Source organism: Candoia aspera, chromosome 2, assembly GCF_035149785.1.
Source record: "Candoia aspera isolate rCanAsp1 chromosome 2, rCanAsp1.hap2, whole genome shotgun sequence".
Taxonomy (NCBI): domain Eukaryota; kingdom Metazoa; phylum Chordata; class Lepidosauria; order Squamata; family Boidae; genus Candoia; species Candoia aspera.
The window spans coordinates 53,952,712-53,974,306 of NC_086154.1; the positions used below are offsets into that span (position 1 = coordinate 53,952,712).

General features: G+C 39.8%; 1 protein-coding gene across 1 annotated transcript in view; it reads left to right on the plus strand.

Annotated features, from left to right (window-relative positions):
• Positions 1-4,180: 4,180 nt before the first annotated feature.
• Positions 4,181-21,595, plus strand: part of VGLL4 (vestigial like family member 4) — a 96,466-nt gene continuing 79,051 nt past the window's right edge. The window contains exons 1-2 of the mRNA XM_063291845.1: positions 4,181-4,428; positions 9,199-9,275. Coding sequence (XP_063147915.1) covers positions 9,212-9,275 — 64 coding nt within the window. The 5' untranslated portion in view covers positions 4,181-4,428; positions 9,199-9,211. The remainder of the gene's footprint in view (positions 4,429-9,198; positions 9,276-21,595) is intronic.

Genomic DNA, 21,595 nt, shown 5'->3' on the forward strand with positions numbered 1-21,595 from the left:
TAAATTGCTGAGAAGGTTATCTTGCACAAGGAAATAGCCTTAAGCATAAAAGTTTTTTTTTCTTTTTGAAGTGATTTGTAAATCTTTTGCTTAGACAAGATGGCCAGTCCTGCCTTACAACCTGGTAATTTTTAAACTCAAACCTGGAGAGTTTTATCCCTGGAAAATTTGGGTGGAGAGGCAGGCAAAGATTCTGAATCTGTATAATATTATCCTCCTAATCCAGATTCAGAAGGCTATACAAATTGGGTAGCCAGTGTCCTGAAACTCCAAGGACTAATTATGAACTCCTTGGATGGATCAATGTTGGCACAGATCCAGCACAGAGAAACTGCAAAAGGAATGAAGGAGGAATTGTTTAAACTCCTTGGGGAAGGAGGAGATTCCCAAGTAGTTAATTTGGTGACTTATCAAATGTAAAACTGCATCCAGACACAGACATTGATGAACATATTTCCAAAGTTCAGTCATTATTGCACAGGCTTGCTTGTAATGATGTGATTTTGGATAATAGAATTCAAGCTGGATTTTTATTAGGATCTCTCCCTCAGAGTTATTCAAGTTTTACTGCAAGTTATAGGGGATCAAGACAACCCCTCTCAGACTTAATTCAACAATTAAAGTCTGAGCATAGCACGCAGGCCTCCTATACAAATTCAAAGCAGACCCATCATAAGGCAAGCTATTTCACATAGCCTCAGGGCAAAGATGGTGGTCAGAAGCAGAAAAGTGATTCAAAGACAAAGAAACCCATCAAGTGCCATTTTTGTGGAAAGAGTGGGCACTTAAAGAAAAATTGTTGGGCCAGGAAGGCAGATCAGAAAACCAACAGAGAAAAGGTTCCAGAAACAACTCTTGTTGCATTTTCAGCAAGTAATAAAAGTTGCTGTTCTTTCATAATACACAGTGGCTGCAGTATACATATGGTAAATTATCCTTCTTTCTTTATTGAATTGAACCCAAGTTCATAGGAAGGGATTGGTTTGGCTGATGGAAGAAGAATCCCAGTGAAAGGGGAGGGGCATGCCCTCCTAAGGTGTGGCAATGGCACCACCCAGAGAAATAAGATTGCAACTAGTTTTATATATTCCAGATTTGAGAATGAACCTCATGAAAAAGGGGCATGCTCTTCGATTTAAAGGTAACCAATGTGAAATAATGGATCAAAAAGGTGTCTTTTTAACTGGATTCCTAGATCAAGGTTTGATTTTTCTCAATTGTGAGTGGCCAGACATGGCGTGCATGGCTAGTCACCGAGGAAAGGAGGACGACAGCACTACCTTCTGGCACAGACGATTTAAACACAGAGATTCAAATGCAATTCTTCAAATGAAGAAAAGTGGATTGGCAAGCAATCTGGAAATCAAGGACTGTGGTAAGACTGATGCAAGGTGCAAAACCTGCATACAGGGAAAGGCTACTAGGCCTTCAATTCCAAAACAAAGCACCAGGCACTCCAAGCAGCCCCTGGAGCAAACTCACACTGAGCTGTGTGGGCCAATTTAAGCATCTGTTGGGGGTAACAGATGGGGGGAAGTAACAATGACAGTTACTTATCTACAAAATGACTTGTTCAAAGTACCTTGCCCAGTGTTTCCAGATGCAGCAACTAGGCAAGCCCAGAGAGAGGGGATTGAGACAGAGACTCTGCCTGATTGAGATGACGAGGAACCAGGAGGAACAGAAAGGGCAGAGATGCAGTACGATCCAGACCTGAGTTCTGTTCTCTATCTGAGATGCTCATCATGAGCCAACAAGGGAGTTCCAGCCAAGCGACTGTCCTACCTCGCAGGGGTGATGTTGCCAAATAGCCTACATCATGGAAGGAAGTGCAACAGCTGCCACCAGCTTAAGCAAGTAAGTGGAGGAAAGTAGCTCAAGAAGAGTTTGAGGCTCTGCAACACAACAACACTTGGACACTCACAAAGTTACCTGTTGGCAAAAAGGCAATTGGTTGCAAATGGGTCTTTAAGGCCAAACAGAATGAGAAGGGAGAAGTCCAAAGGTACAAATCTAGACTGGTAGCCAATGGCTATTCACAAAAGTATGGGGAAGATTACGACCAAACTTTTGTACCTGTTGTGACCCACACAACAACTCGACTTCTTTTAAGTCTAGCAGCCAGTAGGAACATGCAAGTGGAGCAAATAGGCATCAAAACAGCATTCTTGCATGGCAAAATTCAGGAGAAGTTGTACACGCAACAACCTGAAGGGTTTACTGATCCAAAGAAAAAGCATTTAGTGTGTAAGCTTCAGTAGGGGATCTATGGGCTGAAACAAGCAGCCAGGGCCTGGAATGTGAAATTAAACCAGATGCTAATAAAGCAAGGTTTCACTCAAGGCAAGCTGATCCCTACCTTTACACATGACACAAAAACGGCAGAGACACGTTCATTCTGACATTCGTGGATGATTTGATTCTCTGTTATGAGGATCAAAGGGACATTGATGAAACTGTATCCAATTTGAACAAAGAAGTAGAGGTGAAATGCCTTGGGAAGGCGAGCTACTACTTGGGGATACCAATTGACAGAGAAGAAGATGGAAGTTTTCTCCTTAGTCAGAGGCAAAAGATTGTAGAGTTATTGGAGAGCCTGGGGCTGGAAGATGCAGACATAGTGCCAACTTCAATGGAACCAGACTTTCATAAAGTCAAGGACACTAGTGAACTGTTGCCTCAGAACAATGGCCACCGAGAGGCCATTGGGAAGCTGTTATATCTGTCAACCACAAGGCCAGATATTTCAACTGCGGTGGGATCCTCTGCAGAAAGACCAGCGTACCCACCCAAAGGGACTGAACAGGCATTAAGCGGGTAGCAAGATACCTGAAGGAGACTGCAGACCTGAAGCTCAAGCTGCCAGCAACTGATTCTCCTGAACTAGTGGGGTACACCGATGCAGATTGGGCAGAGGATGCAACTGATCGCAAATCCACTGGTGGGAATGTGTTTGTTTGGGGGAGGGGCTGTGAGCTGGACTAGTCGCAAACAGACTATATTGGCACACTCAGCTACTGAAGCGGAGTATGTCTCAGTGGCTGAGACCTGTGCAGAGGTGCTCCATTCAGTGGTCCAAGTCTGCCACTGTCCACTAATGGCTTCACTTATTTGATGAGAGAACAAATAACTCCTGGATACTTCAACAATTCTGAGGAAGATGTTTGTGTCTCTCTTCCAGAGTAAACTGACTTCACACATTGTTTCCACAGCAATGTTTTGATGACAGCTTCATTAGTAGTAAACATGCAGCAATGCCAGATTGAAATTTGGTAAACTTGGTGTATTCTGCCTGACATATTTCTCAAAGGCTTTGTTTCTGTACAGTATCTGATTTCCAAGATTATTCATAAAGTATAACATACAATATTAACTGAAGACACAGATTCTTTTTCAAAAGTTTTGGTAAAAAAGAGGGATTGTTGAAAAGCACTGACCCTTAAGGGAAATGATTTTGGTGCAGATCTTAGGAAGCCCTTGGTCGTTCCAGTTTTGCTGTCTAGATGAGCAATACAAGGCAGTCGGTTTAAAAAAAGCTAATCGTCCAGGGAGGGAAACGAAGATAATTCCAGGTGATTTAGGAATTACAGTACCGAAACCAATTACTCCTCCTCTCGGGATTTGACCGTCACTCGGCGGGAATCGCTCGGAGCACACACAGAGGCTGTCGCTCGTGGCCGCCTATTATGCCCTCATTAGGAGCCCGCCTGCCACTTTAGCGGGCTTCTTCCGGGCAAGCGGCTCCAATCTCGTCGCTTTACTCCCGGTCAGAGTCGCGGCTGCGACAGACTAACAGCCTGGCTGCTGCTTTGTGTAGCCGAGTAGCGGGTGGGTGGGGGAGAATGCCAGCTGCGACCCAGGGCGCCGTGCACTCTCCGCCCTGAAGGAGGCGGCGGAGGGCAGACAATGAGGAACGCTTCCCGCCCCCGTCTCTAAATTCGGGCTTCCACTGGGACACATTTTATTCATTTTCTCTCTCAGCCGTCCCTCCTCCCACCTCCGGCTTCGATATTACCTGCTGAGGATGTGATGTCATGGACTTATTATCCTAATGTAGGCTGATCTCACGAGCTCCGCAGCCAATGGGGCAGCAGGGCTCTCCCCACCTGCTAGGAAGAGAATTCCATCATTCTTGGAATTCTTCCCTGGGCTAGTGCACCGCGGCGCGCGCCGAGCGGTTCCGAGCGCGGCTGCTGAATCTGCAAGGCTCTCATTGTTTGGGAACCAGCCGCCCGACCCTCTGCCCAATCAGCAGGCAGGGCGCTTCCCGGCTGGAGCCCGCGCAACCGAGCTTGGCGGCTGGAGAAACGAGGAACGCTCGGAGCGACCGCGGCAGGGAGCGCGCCGACTTTCGCCCCCCTCCTGGCCCGGCTCGGCCCGGCTTTGCAGGGGGGGCGCGACCGAGTAGCGCGGAGTTCGTGCAAACTGGTGAGTGAGGAGGACAACAGCGGGAGCCTGAGCTGGCGAAGCCCCTCGCCGTACCCGCGGTGCGGCAGCTTTGCTGGAGGGCTGTTGATAATCGTGCGGCACTGGCAGGATGCTCGTAGGCGCTTGGTGGACCCTGTAGGAAGCTCGGCGCTGGGGGTCGGAGCCTGCCCTGACCGCCTTTAAACGGGCCCTGTGCTTGGAGGGGGGCGGGGGGTGGGTTGCTTCTGGACCTGCCGCCTGCTCCAAGCCGTCCAAGCGTTGACTTCTCTAGGTGAGTAAAGCACTGGAGGTGAATAAAAAAATGAACATTAATTCCCGGCTGCAAGTGGGAAAAATCGCGTGTTAGACTTCGTGTGTCTGCACTCTGGAAAAGTGAAATCTGGGAGAACGGAGGCAGGGGGGATGGGAGAGAACTTGCAGTGGACATGTCGTGCTTCGTATTGTCCCCCCCTCCCCCTTTCTCCTGTTTGTTTTGCTGATGTGAATTTATCCTCGACTCCAGAATACGCTGATTAGTAGCTCACTACCGTGTTGTATTTGCTCCGCGCAAAAAACCGTTCACCTTGAGTCTTAGCTTTAAAGTGCTCGTTCTCGCTGGCCTGAACCAGGGAACCCTTCTTGCGCTTTTTCTTGGGAGAAGGGTTTTCTCGGGCGCTGCCCATTCTTTCTCTGTGCTTTCTCTTGCGAGATGCCTAGTCGCCTACGACTGCGCTCCCCCCTCCCCCCCCCCCCCCCCCGCTTTCAGCACCCTTTACATGCTGAACACACTCAGAAGTGCAAGCGAGTGTTAGGCTGGAAGCGAGCTGGAGAGAAACAAAGCCACCGTGAGTTATGTGCGGTTTCTGCCCTGGATATCCACTGCTTGCGGCTGAACTTGTGGCTGGCTAGCAAGAACTAGCAAGGCTGGGAATTCATGCTGGTATGCAGACTTCTGTGATGGACAAGTTTGGTCGGATTTGCGAAGTTTTGCAGGAGTTGTTTGTCTTGTCCATCTAGACGCTGGCAGTTGCAGGCTCTTGCCATTATCTCTGCCGTGTCCTGTCAGTGCTTACAGGATGACACGTCTCTTGTAGCCTTGTTTGGACTTGTCAGTGTCGGCTTGGCTTCTGCTCTTTCTTGAGCCCTTTTGATTTTTTAGACAGCTGCCTTCTGCAGGGTGCTTTACCCTGAAGAGAGTCATCCAAAGGGCTTTGTGTATTTCCCCTCTCCCAACCCCAGGGCTTTGCTACCTCCATGCAAAGTGGCATCTCCTGGCTTTTGAAACCTCCATGGATTGATTCAGATCCTACAAGATTGGGTCTGTTGGCCCGGTCTGGCTGCAGGTAGAGGGTCCCCCTTTCTTCAACAACTGGGATGTAATGATTTAAATTCTGCATATGTTCAGGTTGTGGTGTGGCATCAGTGTTTGAAAAGAGAGCTCAGAGGCCATGAGGTCTGTAGTGAAGACATAGTAGTGTTTTTTATTGCACAGTTAAGTTCTGAGAAGAAGACTTTGTTGCTTTTGTTGCTACTTGTTTATTTCCCTTTTCCTATGCACAGTGATTTTGGTGGACTCCTCCATCTGGTGATTGGATAAATGATGAAATGCTGTCCCTTAAGGAAAGAAAGCTGAACTAATCAGCCTTGTTTCAAAATGGAATTCTTTCAGGATTTATCCTCTACAATTAGCAGTTCGTTTACAGGCAATTTGTTGTTAGTAGTTTTATAGGATTTTTTAAATAAAAAAATCACATAACCTAGCTGTCAGTCTTAGGGCACATCCTGCTCAAATATTTCTGACAAATTAGGCCTTGCTCCCTCCAGAGCTATGAACCTCAACTCCCAGAATTTCCAGCAATGACCCTGCTGATTGTGGGATTCTGGGAGCTGAAGTTCATGCATCTGTAATACATTAACATTGGGGAAAGCTGGATTAGCCAGTTTTAAAAGGAGAAGGAAAACAAAGAAAACCAAGAAGTGTTTCCTGCATTGAATATATCTATATCTAGGTAGGCCTCCAGATTTAGTTGCTAAAGCAATCATTTTTTTCTGAAATCATAATGTTTTGGTTGTCCTAGAACTGAAAAGTTGATGGTCCATTTCACTGTTCTGAAGCAGAATCTTTCACAACTCACCCTCAGCAACACTGTACATTAGCCTATATCTGGTTTATAATCTGGAATAATCAGAGTGCAGGTGAGTTAAGAAAGAAGTCTGCCCTTTTGTTTCTCTACACTGAGTGCAAACCCTTTACCTGTATAAGGACCCTGGTAGGGTTGGTGGTTTGTTCCTTCTCTCCTGGATTCCAATTCAGAGTTGAAATTAACAATATATTTCTTGCCTGTGCAAATTCCATCTGTACATGTCTTGTGCTCTATGTGTGGGGCAAACTCCACTTAGGACTGCAGTGGGGACACAAGACTAGAACTCCTGCCTCCCATGCTGGAGTCCCACACCATATTGCATCCCAAAAGGTGATTACTTCTTTAAAAAAACCCCATGAAATTCAGGGCAAATGAAGTGATTGATATTTTGTGTAGTTTGTCTTTTAAGATATACAACATAGTGATGTTTTCTGTACTTAGATTTGTTGAACAGCTTTAATTTTCTCTTCTTGCCACTTTGTTGCAATTGTTTGAAGGTTTGAAATATGACATGTGTATGTAAGTAATTTGTTTTAATGCCTTGAGTAGTGATTTATTCTTTTTGTTTCTATTCTGGTTCTTCTCTAAAGATCTCAAGGTGGAAGGATCAGAACCCCAGTTTCCAAATACCTCAAGATTTCAACACCATCCTTGTAGTAGATCTCTTAGAGGATGAGAGATGGTTACTGAATAGGGTTAGGGTGAGAATTTGAACGTTGTCAGCTATAGTAAGATACTGTAGTCAGTATACAATATGTCTCGACATGATACAGTGTCCTTGCAGGCATGAAATTCAGTTTTGAAACGTGAATGAATGGTATTGGGGCTTGCCTTTGAAAACAACATTCTGGTAGGTCCTTGTTTGAAATTTTTAAGCTGCTGTGTCAGGAAGATGCAAAGGGGCTTTTCTGAAGTCTGTCTTCCAGCCTTAGTCTAGTACTCATAATTCCTGACCAGCGTGGTTAAGGATGGCTGCTGGGGAAGACTGCTTTAACTTGCAATATTCTCTTCTTACATTCTAAACTACATATAATCAGCATGTGGATATGGTATCAATTCCATGAACATCCTTGACCTCCACCTTGACTCTGGATCAACACATCTACAGGTCTAGGATGGTGATGAAGTTAGGAATTTAGACCTAGACTAATGATATTTTTGGAACCTGTCCTTAAAGTCCAAGTGATCATGGTCCAAATTAAAGATATGACCTATGAGTAAATCAGTCCATCTTCTGTGGACCATACTGTAAGAGTTAAGATGAGATGGTAAACAGTAGAACTAATAAAACTATTCATGTGAAATAAGCTCTCATTAAGTCATATGTATAAATAGATTTGCCTAAGTAAGTACAACATTGCTAGAATATGTTAAATTTATTTAGTCTTGGTTATAATCTTGGCCTTTGTATGTTGGGAAAATATTTAGAGAGGAGGATTTTTGTCATTTTGGTAGTCCTGGGAAGATACTTAAAATTCTTAGTAATCAGCATCAATTTTTTAGAGATCCGAGACTATTTTTGAGAACACTATCCTAGATCGTTAACTAAACGGTCTTACTTGAATATTGTATATAGTAATGAAGATTTGGTTCATCAGGCATCTAGTATTTCTGGAATTCAGTTGTTTCCCAAAGCAACAAACTATGATTGCTTTGGTTTGGTTGTTTAGTGTAATAAAATCATTTATTAAATAAGGGATGACAATCCTTTATTTAATAAATGAACCATCTTCTCCTTTCTAGCAATTTTAGGGAGAAGCATAAAGACAATAGTGCTGCAGTTTGGATGCAATTACTGCTATAATTCAGTAATCAAGAATGGTTTTTCTAAGGAATCACTTGGAGAAACAAGCAAGATATAGCGAACCAGTGATTTAACTTGGATTCCTGAAAGCAGAGGGTTTCATTTAACAAGCTTTACAGGGGGGCTTATTTTACAAGCTTTATTTTGGGGGCTACTTTTTTGCCTTTATAGTTTGGACTGATGTTATTTACAAAGTCTCATAATTAAGAACTGCTCTAAAGTACTTTTTTACCGATCTAAAGTAGCATGTTTTTCCTTGGATTTTAATGAATGCCACCTCTCATTGACTTGTAGAAGGTAGAGATCTCCCCCTTTATTAGGTGCAAAGGGTTATTCATTAAAGAAACCTGTGTGGTACTTGCCCTTTTAGATTCACAAGTAATCATGAGATAGAAGCCACTCCATATTTAATTACTTTCTCTGTTATTAATAATGAAATATGAGATAATAGGATGTGGAAATTGATGTATTGGGGATTCACCTCCTGATTGCCCCACCCCCACCCCTCGTTTTTCTTGGGAGATAATATTTATTTAGAAGTCTTATATGATTGATTGACTCTGTACCATCAAGTTGTTTTCAACTCCTAGCGACCCTATAGATAAATGTGTCTTATACAGCCTTACGTAGCCACCCATCTGGTGCACGGTAACTCTGGGTGGCTTGTAAACAAGGCAATACGCACAGAGAGGATTGATAACTAGTGGATGTCAATACCTCCTGTGTGCTACAGGCCTAAATGAAAAAGTACCTGCTCCTATGGATAGCTGATAACTTAATGAAAAAGGGATTTGCCTCCTTTTATTGTCTGAGAAAATAATACAACATTTATTTCTTATTCAGGATCCAGTCAGGAATGGAGACTCCATTGGATGTGTTGTCAAGAGCAGCATCACTTGTGCATGCCGATGATGAAAAACGTAAGTTAGAAACTTTCATTCTGCGCCCAGGTAGACTAAACCCTGTACCAACTGTGCTGAGCTGTATTATGCATGTATTTAGAATTTTTCCCCTTTTAGTATATTTTTAAATGTTTGTACCTTGCTGACAGATTGTATCTAAATATTGTATTGTATTGTATTGCATTGCTGACAGGTTGTATCTAAATATTATAAATCAGTCAGTCAATCAATGTGGTTTTAAAAGTTGAATTAAATGAAACAAAATTTCCCAGCTGGAATAGAAATTAACATTTTGGTTGGTGTTTGGCTGTTTAGTTTGATTTTTTTTTTTCTAGTAAGGTAGTGTAAGGTATTTTCTGCATGGAGTGGATGCAGTTCCATATCGTCATTTCTTTCAGTTAGTAGAAAGCTTCTAATCTGATAACTGGTATGTTCAATATGAGTTCTAAAGTTCTCTATACATAAAGATACATCCATTTTGGAAATAGGGGAGGGCTGAATCATGTACAACCTGACCAGGTTCAACCTGACCAGGTTCCTAGCTGTCCTCTAATTCCCAGCCTTTGTTCTTCAGATTCCAGCTGTAGCCATTGCCTCTAGAGTAAGAAACTAAAAGACGAGTGCAAGCTTTTCTTTGCCTGTTTTAGTGAAAAACCACCCTCTGGTTTTTGATACATATGAAAGTCATGCAGAACTATTGCAAAAAGAAGCACCCTCTCTTCAATAAAAAGGTATTGGTGTATAGGACAGTAACATCTGGCTCATAGATTATGAATAACTGATTAGAGGCCTGCTGGACAGAGAGCATATAAATTGCCCTGTAGAGTAGCTGCCTTGTTTTCCTAAGAAGTCATACAGATGTATTAAAAAAGAGCAGTAGTTGAGTTGCTGTTGTTAAGAAAGAATGGTAGTAAAGGAGGAAAGATGTATCTGAACAATAGGGACAGTGACAAGTAAAATTACATATTTTGGACCGTGTTTAGCCTTTTTCAAAATATAGACCAATGTTTTAAAACTCATTTCTGTAGAGCATCACTTCTGAAGCCAGTTCTCTGTGTTTTATTACAATGTTATTAAACAGTTAAAAGCTAATGTAAATCTGTATTGCACAAAAGCACATCAACTTCTAGGAAGGCTCTTCGAATTTGGGATGCAAACAATATGACTGAAGTTTTTTAGGCAAAAAGGGTTAAATTATTTTCTATTTCATGTGGCATATCTATGAGAAATTGAATCGTGTAGCATTTTTACACCACTAGCAGTAAGTATATTGTACTGTTAAAAATTCCAGTAGCATAGTATAAAAATGACTGAAAGGCAGGCATTCTTCTCCACGAAACATTGTGTGGAAATGCCAACTTGTTCATTTAGTATAGTCAGAACAGAAACCCTTGGGCTTTGGGGGGTGGGTGGGGACAGTGTCCTTATTGTCAGTCGAACCACTTGCCAAGGTCTTTCAAAACAAGACAGAAATGAAACATGGAACGCCATGCTGATTCCTTTATGAGGAATCATACCCAGTGATTATGCTAATGGGCATCAAGCTTAAGAGCAGCAGCAATAATAAAAAAACCAAGGCTTTAAAACAGACAGTTGGTCCATTTTCCAGTCTATTTAACAGCATGAAAATGTGACTGTGTCTGTAACGTTTCTCATAGCCAAATAAAAACTGCTGCTAGTTTTTGGAAAAAGACTATAGTTGAGTAAGAATTCAGGTAAGTAAGTATTTTGGTGAACCTTCTGGGAACATTTAACTTTCTGGCTTAAAAAAAATGAAATTAATGGTAGAGAAAGTAACATTGCTATGTAATGAAATATTTTCATAATAAAACAAATAGGGATAAAAAATTGGTCACAGTAATATCACCAAATAGAAGTAAGGGCCCTATCATTTCACTGACAGCAGAGAATTGTGATGTCAAAGTTGTGAATCTCAGTTTATCAGAGTGTCAATGTAAAGAATTTGCAAATTGGGTGTGGGCAATCACTGTACTGATGTGGGGATGCCTCTTTCATCAGTTTCTCATAAAATCTTTAACCAGAACTTCTTTTCCCCATGAGGCATGTTTTGGTTATTTCTTCAGTACAGTCATAATATTTGAATCTTAAATGATTACAGAATTGGCCTGGGAGTAATAGCTTAGAACTGAATCTGCTTTGCTAGGGATTTGGTGAATTCTCCATCAGTACAATGCTTGCCCACACCCAATCTTCAGATTCTTTACACTGACAAACTGAGATTGTCCCTAGATAGTGACTGCTGATCATTTTTTAAAAAAAGAATGTTACTGGGAGACAAGTCAAACCTGTTAAGATGTCACATGAGGTCTCATGACTTTTGGGCATTGTATGTTGAAAATGTGTATTTGTTTATATTTTTAGAGCCCACAATATACAGAACTATTTACCCCCTAAAAAGTTATTAGCTCCTATTCTGTTAGTGCAGTAATACTTGAACCAAAACCAGATACTTCTTTGAAGCTGAAAAATTGGGAGTTTAGAAGTAACAAGGTATACCTAAAAAGATTTTGGAATAAATAAGGTTCTTCTGTTTTCTCTATTTTTATGTTCTGCTCATTTTAAATGGTTGAGAATGATGTTGAGTCAACTTTATTAGTATAGCTTGTGATGGCAGGGTTTTTTATTGCACAATATGAAAGTTGTAAAACCAGTTATGGTGGAATTATGAATAAACTTTGTTGTGTTTGACATCTAGTAAGACTGCTGCTCTATACACATCTGTACATAGAGTTACTTGATTTAATATAAGGCATTTGAAATGTCAAAGTAATAACTCTACTGCAATGTTCACACTGTTCTCATTAGATTTAGTTTCATGATTCCTGAGAGAGAAAGATCTATGCAGATCAAAATAATTATGCCAGCTCACAGAGACTGTGTGTCGATTGAATCATAAATATGTTAGTTTATAATTGATTGCCAAGTGAAAGAAAACAAACCATGAACTTCAACAGAAGATGTCTTCATATCTGCTGACATAGCTGCTGGTGTGTAATGTGGCAGTCGTTCAATTTAACCATCAGCATATTATTTTAGTCTTTTGATATTTCTTCCTCCTTTAAAATATATCCCAAACTGCACTTGTTAAAGTCACTGTACTGTATTGACATTAACAAATAAGGCTATCCTATTCATTTGTTTGCTCTTTTCCTTCATTGTTATGACTTGATCATTAAGTAAATTTGGTTGGTAGGCATGGTTTGATAACGGAGTGTTTTCCTTATCGTGACTTAAACTAGAATTAGTTAAGGCACTTGCCATCACATCTGATGTAATTATGGAAGGGTCTTGTAACAGGAGCATAAAGAAAGAACAATGTAAACTGTCACTACAAGGTTTAAGACTTAACCAAGATGTATCTCAGGGGTAAAATTTGTTTAAGAAAATGGCAAAAACTTTTAAACATAATGATGTTGGAATTCTTTTAAAAAATGGGTTAAACTGGGTTACCCTTCTCCAGTGAGCAAGTATGTATATCTATGTATTGGATTGTCACTTTCCAGCCTCACCCAACATGAACTACAGATCATATATACAGCAACAGGCTTCATGACAGTGAGAAATATGACTGAGTTTCTCATATTCTTAACTAAATTAAGGGCTAATCCCATCATAATATATTTATTTATATATTTATTTAATTAAATTTGCATGACCGCCCATCTCACAAAAAAGTGACTCTGGGCAGCATACAACACTTAATGAATGTTTTTTATATATTTGTTAAAATATGTATTAAAATTTTAATTTTAATATTGTGAATAAATATTGATTAAAATATTAAAATTATATATATAATTATTAAAAACTATAAAAAGCACAAGAGGAAGAGAGGATGATGTTAGCCGCTCTAAGGGAGCCATAGCAAGGTCTCCCCGGTCCCCTGGGACTCCCAGGCCTGATGGCCTAGCCAGGAGAGACTTGTGGAATGTTAAGAGGGATGGGGCTAACCTCACTTCTGGGGGAGTAGGTTCCATAAGGTGGGTGCCATGGCAGAGAAGGCCTGCCTCCTGGGACCTGCCTAATGTAGTTCCCTGATAGGCAGGACCTGCAGAATGCCTTCTCTGCCAGATCTGATGGGACTAAGGTTTCAGGATAGTGGCTGCATTTGGATATAACCTTTATTCAGTCTTGTTTATTACAACAGCTTTATAAGTTAGCTCCAAAGTTATCTTTTTGTTTTAATTCTCTGTTGGGTTGGGAAGGAATCATGTGACCAAGGAAATTACCCTACTGCATATTTGCCCTGGATTCAAAGCACATTACTTGAAAATAATCTTCCTTGCTACATTGTCAGAGAGTACAAGTTAACAAGTCAGAGCTTTGTTATCCAATGCAATGTAATAATTCTCTTGGTTACTCACATTCGTCGTGCATAAAGAATTTACCAGCCCTTGGGGTTTTAATAAATTCATGTACTAGTGATCTGTCCTAGGATAGCATGCACAACAGAGTTGACAAGCACTGATCACTGCAAAATCACTGCAAAAGGTTTATGAATATTAGAATCCAGAGGGATTAGCCAGAACTATATGAATTAATGTTCTAATTCCTGAATTGCATTTCTTATTAGGAGATTGTAACCAACTCTAAATGTTTCCTGAAGTGTCTAATAAATGCTGTATTAATATAGATTTCATCTATTCCTTTCAGTTGAATGAATGAAAATTAAGTAATGGGCTCAGAAACACCCAATATGGTATCCCAGGCACTTAATATGAATGGAGTTTCAGAAGTTCCAATAGCATCAAGACGGAAAAGGCTTAAATACTAAATATTAAAGTTGGACAAAATGCGAAGAAGCACTTTCTTCCAAAGTTTTAAAATCTGCTTCTGGATAAGTAAAATTATACAATGTGATAATATTATAAGAAGACTATTTTGTCTCCCCAAAATATTTATGAACTGTTTTTATCCTGGCTTTTTCCCCAATATAAGCTTCTCATGAGAGAAAAGGTTAAAATAATATCTACAACTTAATATTATCCTTATGTATTTTGCAGCATTTTTGATCCATATGATAAAATAGATACTCAAAAACAAAAAATTCTAGACGTTTCAGTGGAGTTAAATAGTACATTTCAAGTTGAACACACAGAAGAACTGGGTTCTGAAACTTTTATTTCCAACTGGTAACTGAAACCAAAATGCACATCTAATTGCAAGCTTTAAAATGGGGGAAATTAAACTGACATCTATTCGCGGGCAATTGCTTAGTTATTGAAACCAATAATTTCAGGATATTTATTGGAAATCTTAGTGTCAACAATAAATTTGAAATAGTTTATGTATTTGCTTGAGATAACATGACAGGAAAAACATAGAACAACTTTGTAGTTAAACTAAACTTATTTTCCCTAAACACAACTCAAAGTTGAAGCCAATGCATGGATTAATATCTTCAGATTTTGGTTAGCTTGTTACTCTTTCTGTCAGCTTAACTTCATATGTGTTAGGTGATCCCTTTATCTCAAAATGGCAAAAAAGTTTGGAGGAGAAGCTGTACCACTAGGGCTTCTTTCCCCATGCACTAATATTAGCGGAGTATGACTTGGCCAGGAAGAACTTCAAACAATACACATTTGATATGGAGCATCAAAATGAGCATACACTCATTCCTACTGATGTCTTTTCAGGCAACCAAGTTACTAGTCATAAGCTTGCTAGATATCTAAATATGGTCACCATACCTTAATTCCAAAGAGTTCTGACACTTGCACACTGTAATGCTTTGCAAATTGTTCTTCTGGAAGGGAGATTCTAGTAAATCCCCTATATTGAATGCTTTTCTCATTGTAAGTCAAAAGCCATTGAAACAACAGCCCGTGTGGTTCTTTACAGTCAATCCTATCAAGATCTGCAAAAGAAATTTATCACACGTTCATTAATTCAATAACCAGGCTATACTGACTCTTTCTATCTCATATCTTTTTGCTGATCAGCATGATGCACTCTCTTAGAATGATGCTATTTTGTTTAATAGCCAGCAAGATTCTACAGGACCTCACTAGGAACAGTTTAACTTGATTAAACCTGCTTCAAGTCTAGTAATAATGACAACTCTTAATTCCTGTTTATCTGTTTCTAGCTTTATTTCTGTTGGTCTCTTCACTGAAGCCTTAGTGCTAACAGCCTTAGTGTTCAAAGTGATTTACCTGAATTAATAAAGTTTCACCCATATATTCCATTTATCTTTTTTATTCTATTCTCTTGTATTTATCTTATATAATCTTTTATTTTTGTCCTATGGTAAATGCTGGTCAATGACTGAAATAAATATTTAAACAAAATCTAAACAATTGCAAATTATACCCATTATTTATGGTCCTAGTTTCTGTGGTAGTGGAAAATACGTGAAAACTGATCATCTTCCCTTTGACACCTTTTTATGTATCTGAACACTTTCCAGATTGAACATCCTAAGTTCCTTCAGCCTGTCCTGGTAATTCTTGTCCTCAAGTTCTTGTATCATGCTTGTTCCCCCCCACCCCCACCCGATCCTAACTTATCAATATCCATCAGAAAATGCAGTGCCCAGAAGTGTATATAGTACTCCAGATGAGGTCTCATCACTGCAAAGTAGAGGGGAAAAAACCTTAATGTCTCTTTGATAGAAGACTTCTGTCATACCCCAGAATTGTGTTAGCCTTTCTGGCAACTGTCTCACAGTGCTGTCACGTGTTCAGCTTTTTTTCAATGATCATAGTCAAGTCCTCCTTCAGGGTGGTTCTTCCAAGCCATGAATCCCTCATCTTGTATATGTGCCCTATATTTTTTTCCATAAATGTAATACCTTAAATGTAATTCTTTAACCTATAAAGTCCTTTATTGCTTGGTGCCTAGGTACCTGCAGGGCCTCATTTCTTCACATTGGCCTTTCCACTTCAGTCCTGCTGGGAGAAGCAGCTGGTTGTCCTCCCATTTCCAGGGGGCCAGGGGGACTGAAGCCCGGAAGTACTGTCTTTTGGTGATGGGCCAGCCCTCTGAAATGATCTCCTGTTTGAGATTTGTCTGTCTCCAACATTGTCTGCTTTCTGCAAGAAACCAAAGATAACCGTTCTGGAGGGCTTTTGGGGCCATACACTGTGTTTGGCTTTTATTTGTTCTATGTTTTTTATTTCATTTCTTCCAAGAGTCCTCTGTTTGGGTTGGAATGTAAATTTGATTAATAAATAAAATAAATTTCTTCCTGTTGAAGGCCCTCTTGTTCCTCTCAGCCTAGTCTTCCAACTGTTCAAATTGATTGCAATCTCTGGGTGTTAGCTAGTGCTACAAATATTAATGAAAAGACATTGGAGATCTATGTTTGTCTTCTTAAAGTCATTTTTTACAAAAAAAGAAAAAAGAAAAAGAGGAATGGTGGTAGAATTGATGATGTAGAAGATAGGCTCTTAAAATGATTTCAATGTCCAGATCCTCAGTAAATCTCCATGTTTGAGACTGGTTTGATCTTTTAATCACAGATATATTTTTCCAAATGAAACAATGCTGAAGACCAGAACACCATGATGGAAGCAGCCATTTTGCTGCACACTGACCCTGTGTATTTGAAATAGAGGAAGTGGAATGAAGAGAAATATTCAAGATTAAGAGCAGATGTACCTCTTCATGAACTGACATAAGTCAGCAATAGAAAAGAGGAGGAAGAATGATTGTAGTAGAATGTTTACTTCTTAAGCTGTTTTTTTTAAACAAGGGATTAAATTCAGCAAATATCCACAGTTGCTCATATAAATCAAAAGTGGAGGCTAACAGATTTCATCTTGATCCTAACCATATATATTACAGGGATCTATCTTATAAAAAGCTAACCTGCAAGGTTTAGCCCCAAAAGTGAACTGAAAACACAAGTAAAGCAATTGATAGCAGGCAAACCAAGTCTTCCCTTTCTGGGGTGTCACCATCAGCCTATTAAAAACTTACTTTCCAGGCTGTCCAACAGCATATTTTAAAATGAATATCACTGAAATATATTCCAGATTCAGCAACAGAACAAACAAGCTTGTCAGTAACAAATTGCATATGGAAGGAATAAAGAATTAGGATCTATCACTGGAAGCTCTCTAAGGTTCCCCTAAAGACTGGGCCATAAATATTTAAGGATATTCAAATAAATCGTGGCTTGCAATCTATTATACATAAGTTATATTTGGCTTCTGCTTTGAAAGTAACCTTTTCAGTTCAGATACAAAGTATCAGTAGGGACCCTTATGAAACAAAGCCTAGATTAATACAATTGGAGAGCTTTTAACAAACAGAAGTCTCTGTATAGGATTACTTTGAATATAATACATACATTTTCCTTTATGCAGGAAAAAAATACATCTGGCTGCCTATAACTGCTCATTTAATTTGAACGTAATTGCAAAAATTCCATGATTTGTTAAAGCAGATTGATGTTTTAATAGATTTAGTGTCAATTTAACAACTGTTTAACAACAGATTCTTAATCAGGTCCTTATAAATTAGGAAGAAAGGTTCCTTCCAGCCCCATTAAAAAGCACAAGTTGTGGCTTGGTGTATATACTTTTATACTTCACTGGGTATAAAACTTGGAGCAAACACTATTGCACTGTCAGCTCCTGTTGTTTTTATGTTAAAGTGCTTGTACTTTGCAAGCTCTCTTGATTGGTGAGCAGCTGCCTTGCTCTCGGAAGCTGAACAATACCACTGTGAGCCCATACGCTTTGTTTATGCTCAGTTTTCTGACAGCAGCAATAAAGCTGAGGTCGGATGAGCCTTCATAAGTCTCTGTTTGTCTTCAGATAAGCCTGCATCCTGCTCAGTTTGCAAGGACAATGGAATTTCCCTGCACTTTGCATGTCATGTTCCTTTAGTTTTGAATGAGTTCATAAAAGTCTGAGCTAATACTTTTGAGAGTCAGAAGGGGTAAGCAGAATGTGGGAAGAACACTTTTACAAAACCTGTTTCGCTGTAAACTTGCAAAGGTATTGTTACTTCCAAGACAGACTAAGCATCTCACAGTAATGTGAAGTTTAGTAATCTGACAGGACAGGAATAAAGTTATTTATATAGGCACAATGAATATATTTTCCTCTTTCACACTTTTCAGGTTTTAACTCTATATGTAGCAGCTGAGACTACTCCCAAACTTTTCTGTTAGCTGTTCTTCTGTATGTATAAGGAAATAGCTTGGTTGGGGTAAAAGGTGCTCAAGATCGTGATGTTCCACATTTCCCTCTGGATCTTAGATTGATGGTTTTCATATTAAGATATTAGTGAAACCGTCATGTGAACTTAGAGCTTCCTCTAAGTTAATTCAAATATAGCTTCAGTTCATTATTAAAATGTTACGTGGAGAAGGGAATTTTAATTTAAGGGAATTTGTTTTGGAACAGAAAGAGCTGTATGAAATTTGGATTGTTGTTTATTTGTTTAGTCGCTTCCGACTCTTCGTGACTTCATGGACCAGCCCACGCCAGAGCTTCCTGTCGCACCCCCAGCTCCCCCAGGGACAAGTCCATCACCTCTAGAATATCATCCATCCACCTTGCCCTTGGTCGGCCCCTCTTCCTTTTGCCTTCCACTCTCCCTAGCATCAGCATCTTCTCCAGGGTGTCCTGTCTTCTCATTATGTGGCCAAAGTATTTCAGTTTTGCCTTGAATATCATTCCCTCAAGTGAGCAGTCTGGCTTTATTTCCTGGAGGATGGACTGGTTTGATCTTCTTGCAGTCCAAGGCACTCTCAGAATTTTCCTCCAACACCACAGTTCAAAAGCATCGATCTTCCTTCTCTCAGCCTTCCTTATGGTCCAGCTCTCACAGCCATATGTTACTACGGAGAATACCATTGCTTTAACTATACGGACCTTATGACATTTGGATTCTGTTTTCTAATTGTTATACACAACAGGAACTGGGTAACAAAATATATTTTAAATACATGTTGTAATTCCTGTATATTAAATTCTTCTCAGTACCAGGAATGGAAACCAAATATAGCTTCCTTCCAGTCAATTACTGCAGTTGCTTTGACTGGGTCTTTTGTCCATTTGTTTTTTGTCACCTGTTGCTGCTTGTCACATGCTAAGCTGGTAAGATCTTTAGAGCAGGAATGGAGTTTTGATTTAATTGCACACACAGTACCCAAGCAAGAAGGCAAACTTATACCGCCCACAGTCCCTCTGGTGGGAGGAGATGGGCGGTGACAAATTTGATAGATAAACAAATAAACAAGTAAATGTAGATATGTGCACAGTTCAGCAAATCCTACTAGTGCATGTGCTTTTGACAATACTGCCTATGCATAAACATTTTGCTTGAATTCCTAGGTATTAATGTCTGTGCTATCCTTGATCCAGGTTTTCAGATACAGCATACTTAGGTTTTCAATAGGTACTCAAGGAAAAATAATGCTGTCATAATAAGAAATCAAGCCTAGTATTTGTAGCATGCTTTATTAAAAGAACTCCCCCCCCTTTGTAGTTTTACTATAAACTAGTAGGTTTAAGAGTCGGACACGACTGGACTTAATGTCAAGGGAAACCTTTACCTTTACCTAGTAGGTTTAAGAAATGCACTGAGGAAGAAAGGAAGAAGCATCTGTGCAGATTCCTTGATGCAGCTTCTGACAATTAGAAGCTCTCTTTCTTGCTTTCCCAAGAAATGGATTAATAAGCTTGGCCTCTGGTTTTGCATTTCAAAGAGCCAAGCTATAGGTTATTTTAGAAGACTGAGGTATCTTTCCAAGATGATTGTGCTGAACAACTGGCTGCAGGTAAGAGATTGCTGAAGGACCGAGAATACCTTGGCTTTGTATGTGAGTTTGCAATCTTATAAGACAAAGTGATGGAAACAAATAGCACTATATTTGCCATTTTTTGGTGAGGCTGGGAATGGTTTTAATGTTTCTGCCACTGGTTAGAAATGTTCTACATGTTGTGAATAAAAAATGGTGCCTTATTTTTCATAACTTTTTAATCAGCTGTACAGGTAGTCCTCATTTAGGGATTTCCTGGTTTAGCAACTGTTTGCAGTTATGATGGTGATGAAAATGTAACTTTATGATCAGTCCTGGCATTTATGATCTTCGCAGTCACTTAGCGACTGCTTCGCTTAACAACCAAGTTGCTGGTCCCAATTGTGGTCACTAAATGAGGACTAACTGTAATTAGATTTTGATTATAGCTGAATGATGTATAAATGATTTATAGCCTTAATTCAAACTGTGGCTAGTGCGATGATCTGAAATAGCTAAATGAGAACAAAAGAGATTGTGATTCCTCTAAGCCAGGGTTTAACTATGATTTATTGAAGAAACCAAAATTGAAACATTTGCCACAACTCTGTAAGCTAAAAACTGGTTTACATAACAGTTGTGCTACTAAAGGTACTACTAAAGGTATACTACAGATGTACTACATAAAGTATAAAGTTGCTAACTTTAGTGTCACTGTGCCATTCCCCCCGTTTCAAAATCTCTCTAGAGTTTTATTCAATATTAGTAATGTATTTATAACATGTATCAACTGCTTCAGTCTGAAAAGACTCTAAGCACTGTATAATTGAGCAACAGTAACAATATACTAGTGCAGTAACAAATATTGTAAGTGAATTTATATATTATAAACATTAAACTTAACCATCAGAGTTGTGGTTGACAACATAGTGAGTCTAGGCTTCTGGAACAGCCGGTTTTTTTTACAAGCCTTTGGAAAAGAGCCAACCCTGCTTTTTCAATGTCCACTTTTGTGACCCGGTAGATGGGGGACCTTCAGCTGGTATTCTCTAATCACTCAAACTGGGAGGGGCAGCACAATCTATCAGGGAAAGGCAGTCTTGAAGATACCCAGGCCCTGAATCCTATAGCTCCTAGGATTGTACTTGTAAATACACCACCAGCCAATGTACCTCCCATAGCAGCGGTGGGGTTATATGTCAGTAATGAAACTCCCCATTTGCACAAGAGCTTCTGCATTTTGTACCAGTTGAGGTTTCTAGATGGTCTTCAAGGGCAACCCCATGTAAAGTAAATTGCAGTTATCTAGTAATATAGTCACTGACCATAATAAATTAACTGTTTTATGGTTTACACTACAAGCTTAGCTAATCCCAAAGGACTATATTTTGTGAATCCAAGTGATGCATGGCTGCTTACAGCTGTCCTGTCTGCTCTATTCCCAATCCAAAAAGCATTCACAAAGGAATTGCTGTTAGCAGGAATGGAGAGGGAAAAGGGGTTCTGGATGGAGTTAATAAAACATGCAAAGTCAGGCTTTTGCTAAAATATTTCTTACCGTCTCTGATGGTGGGTTAGATGAGAATTCTGATTTACTGATTTTTCTTTTGCATGCTTT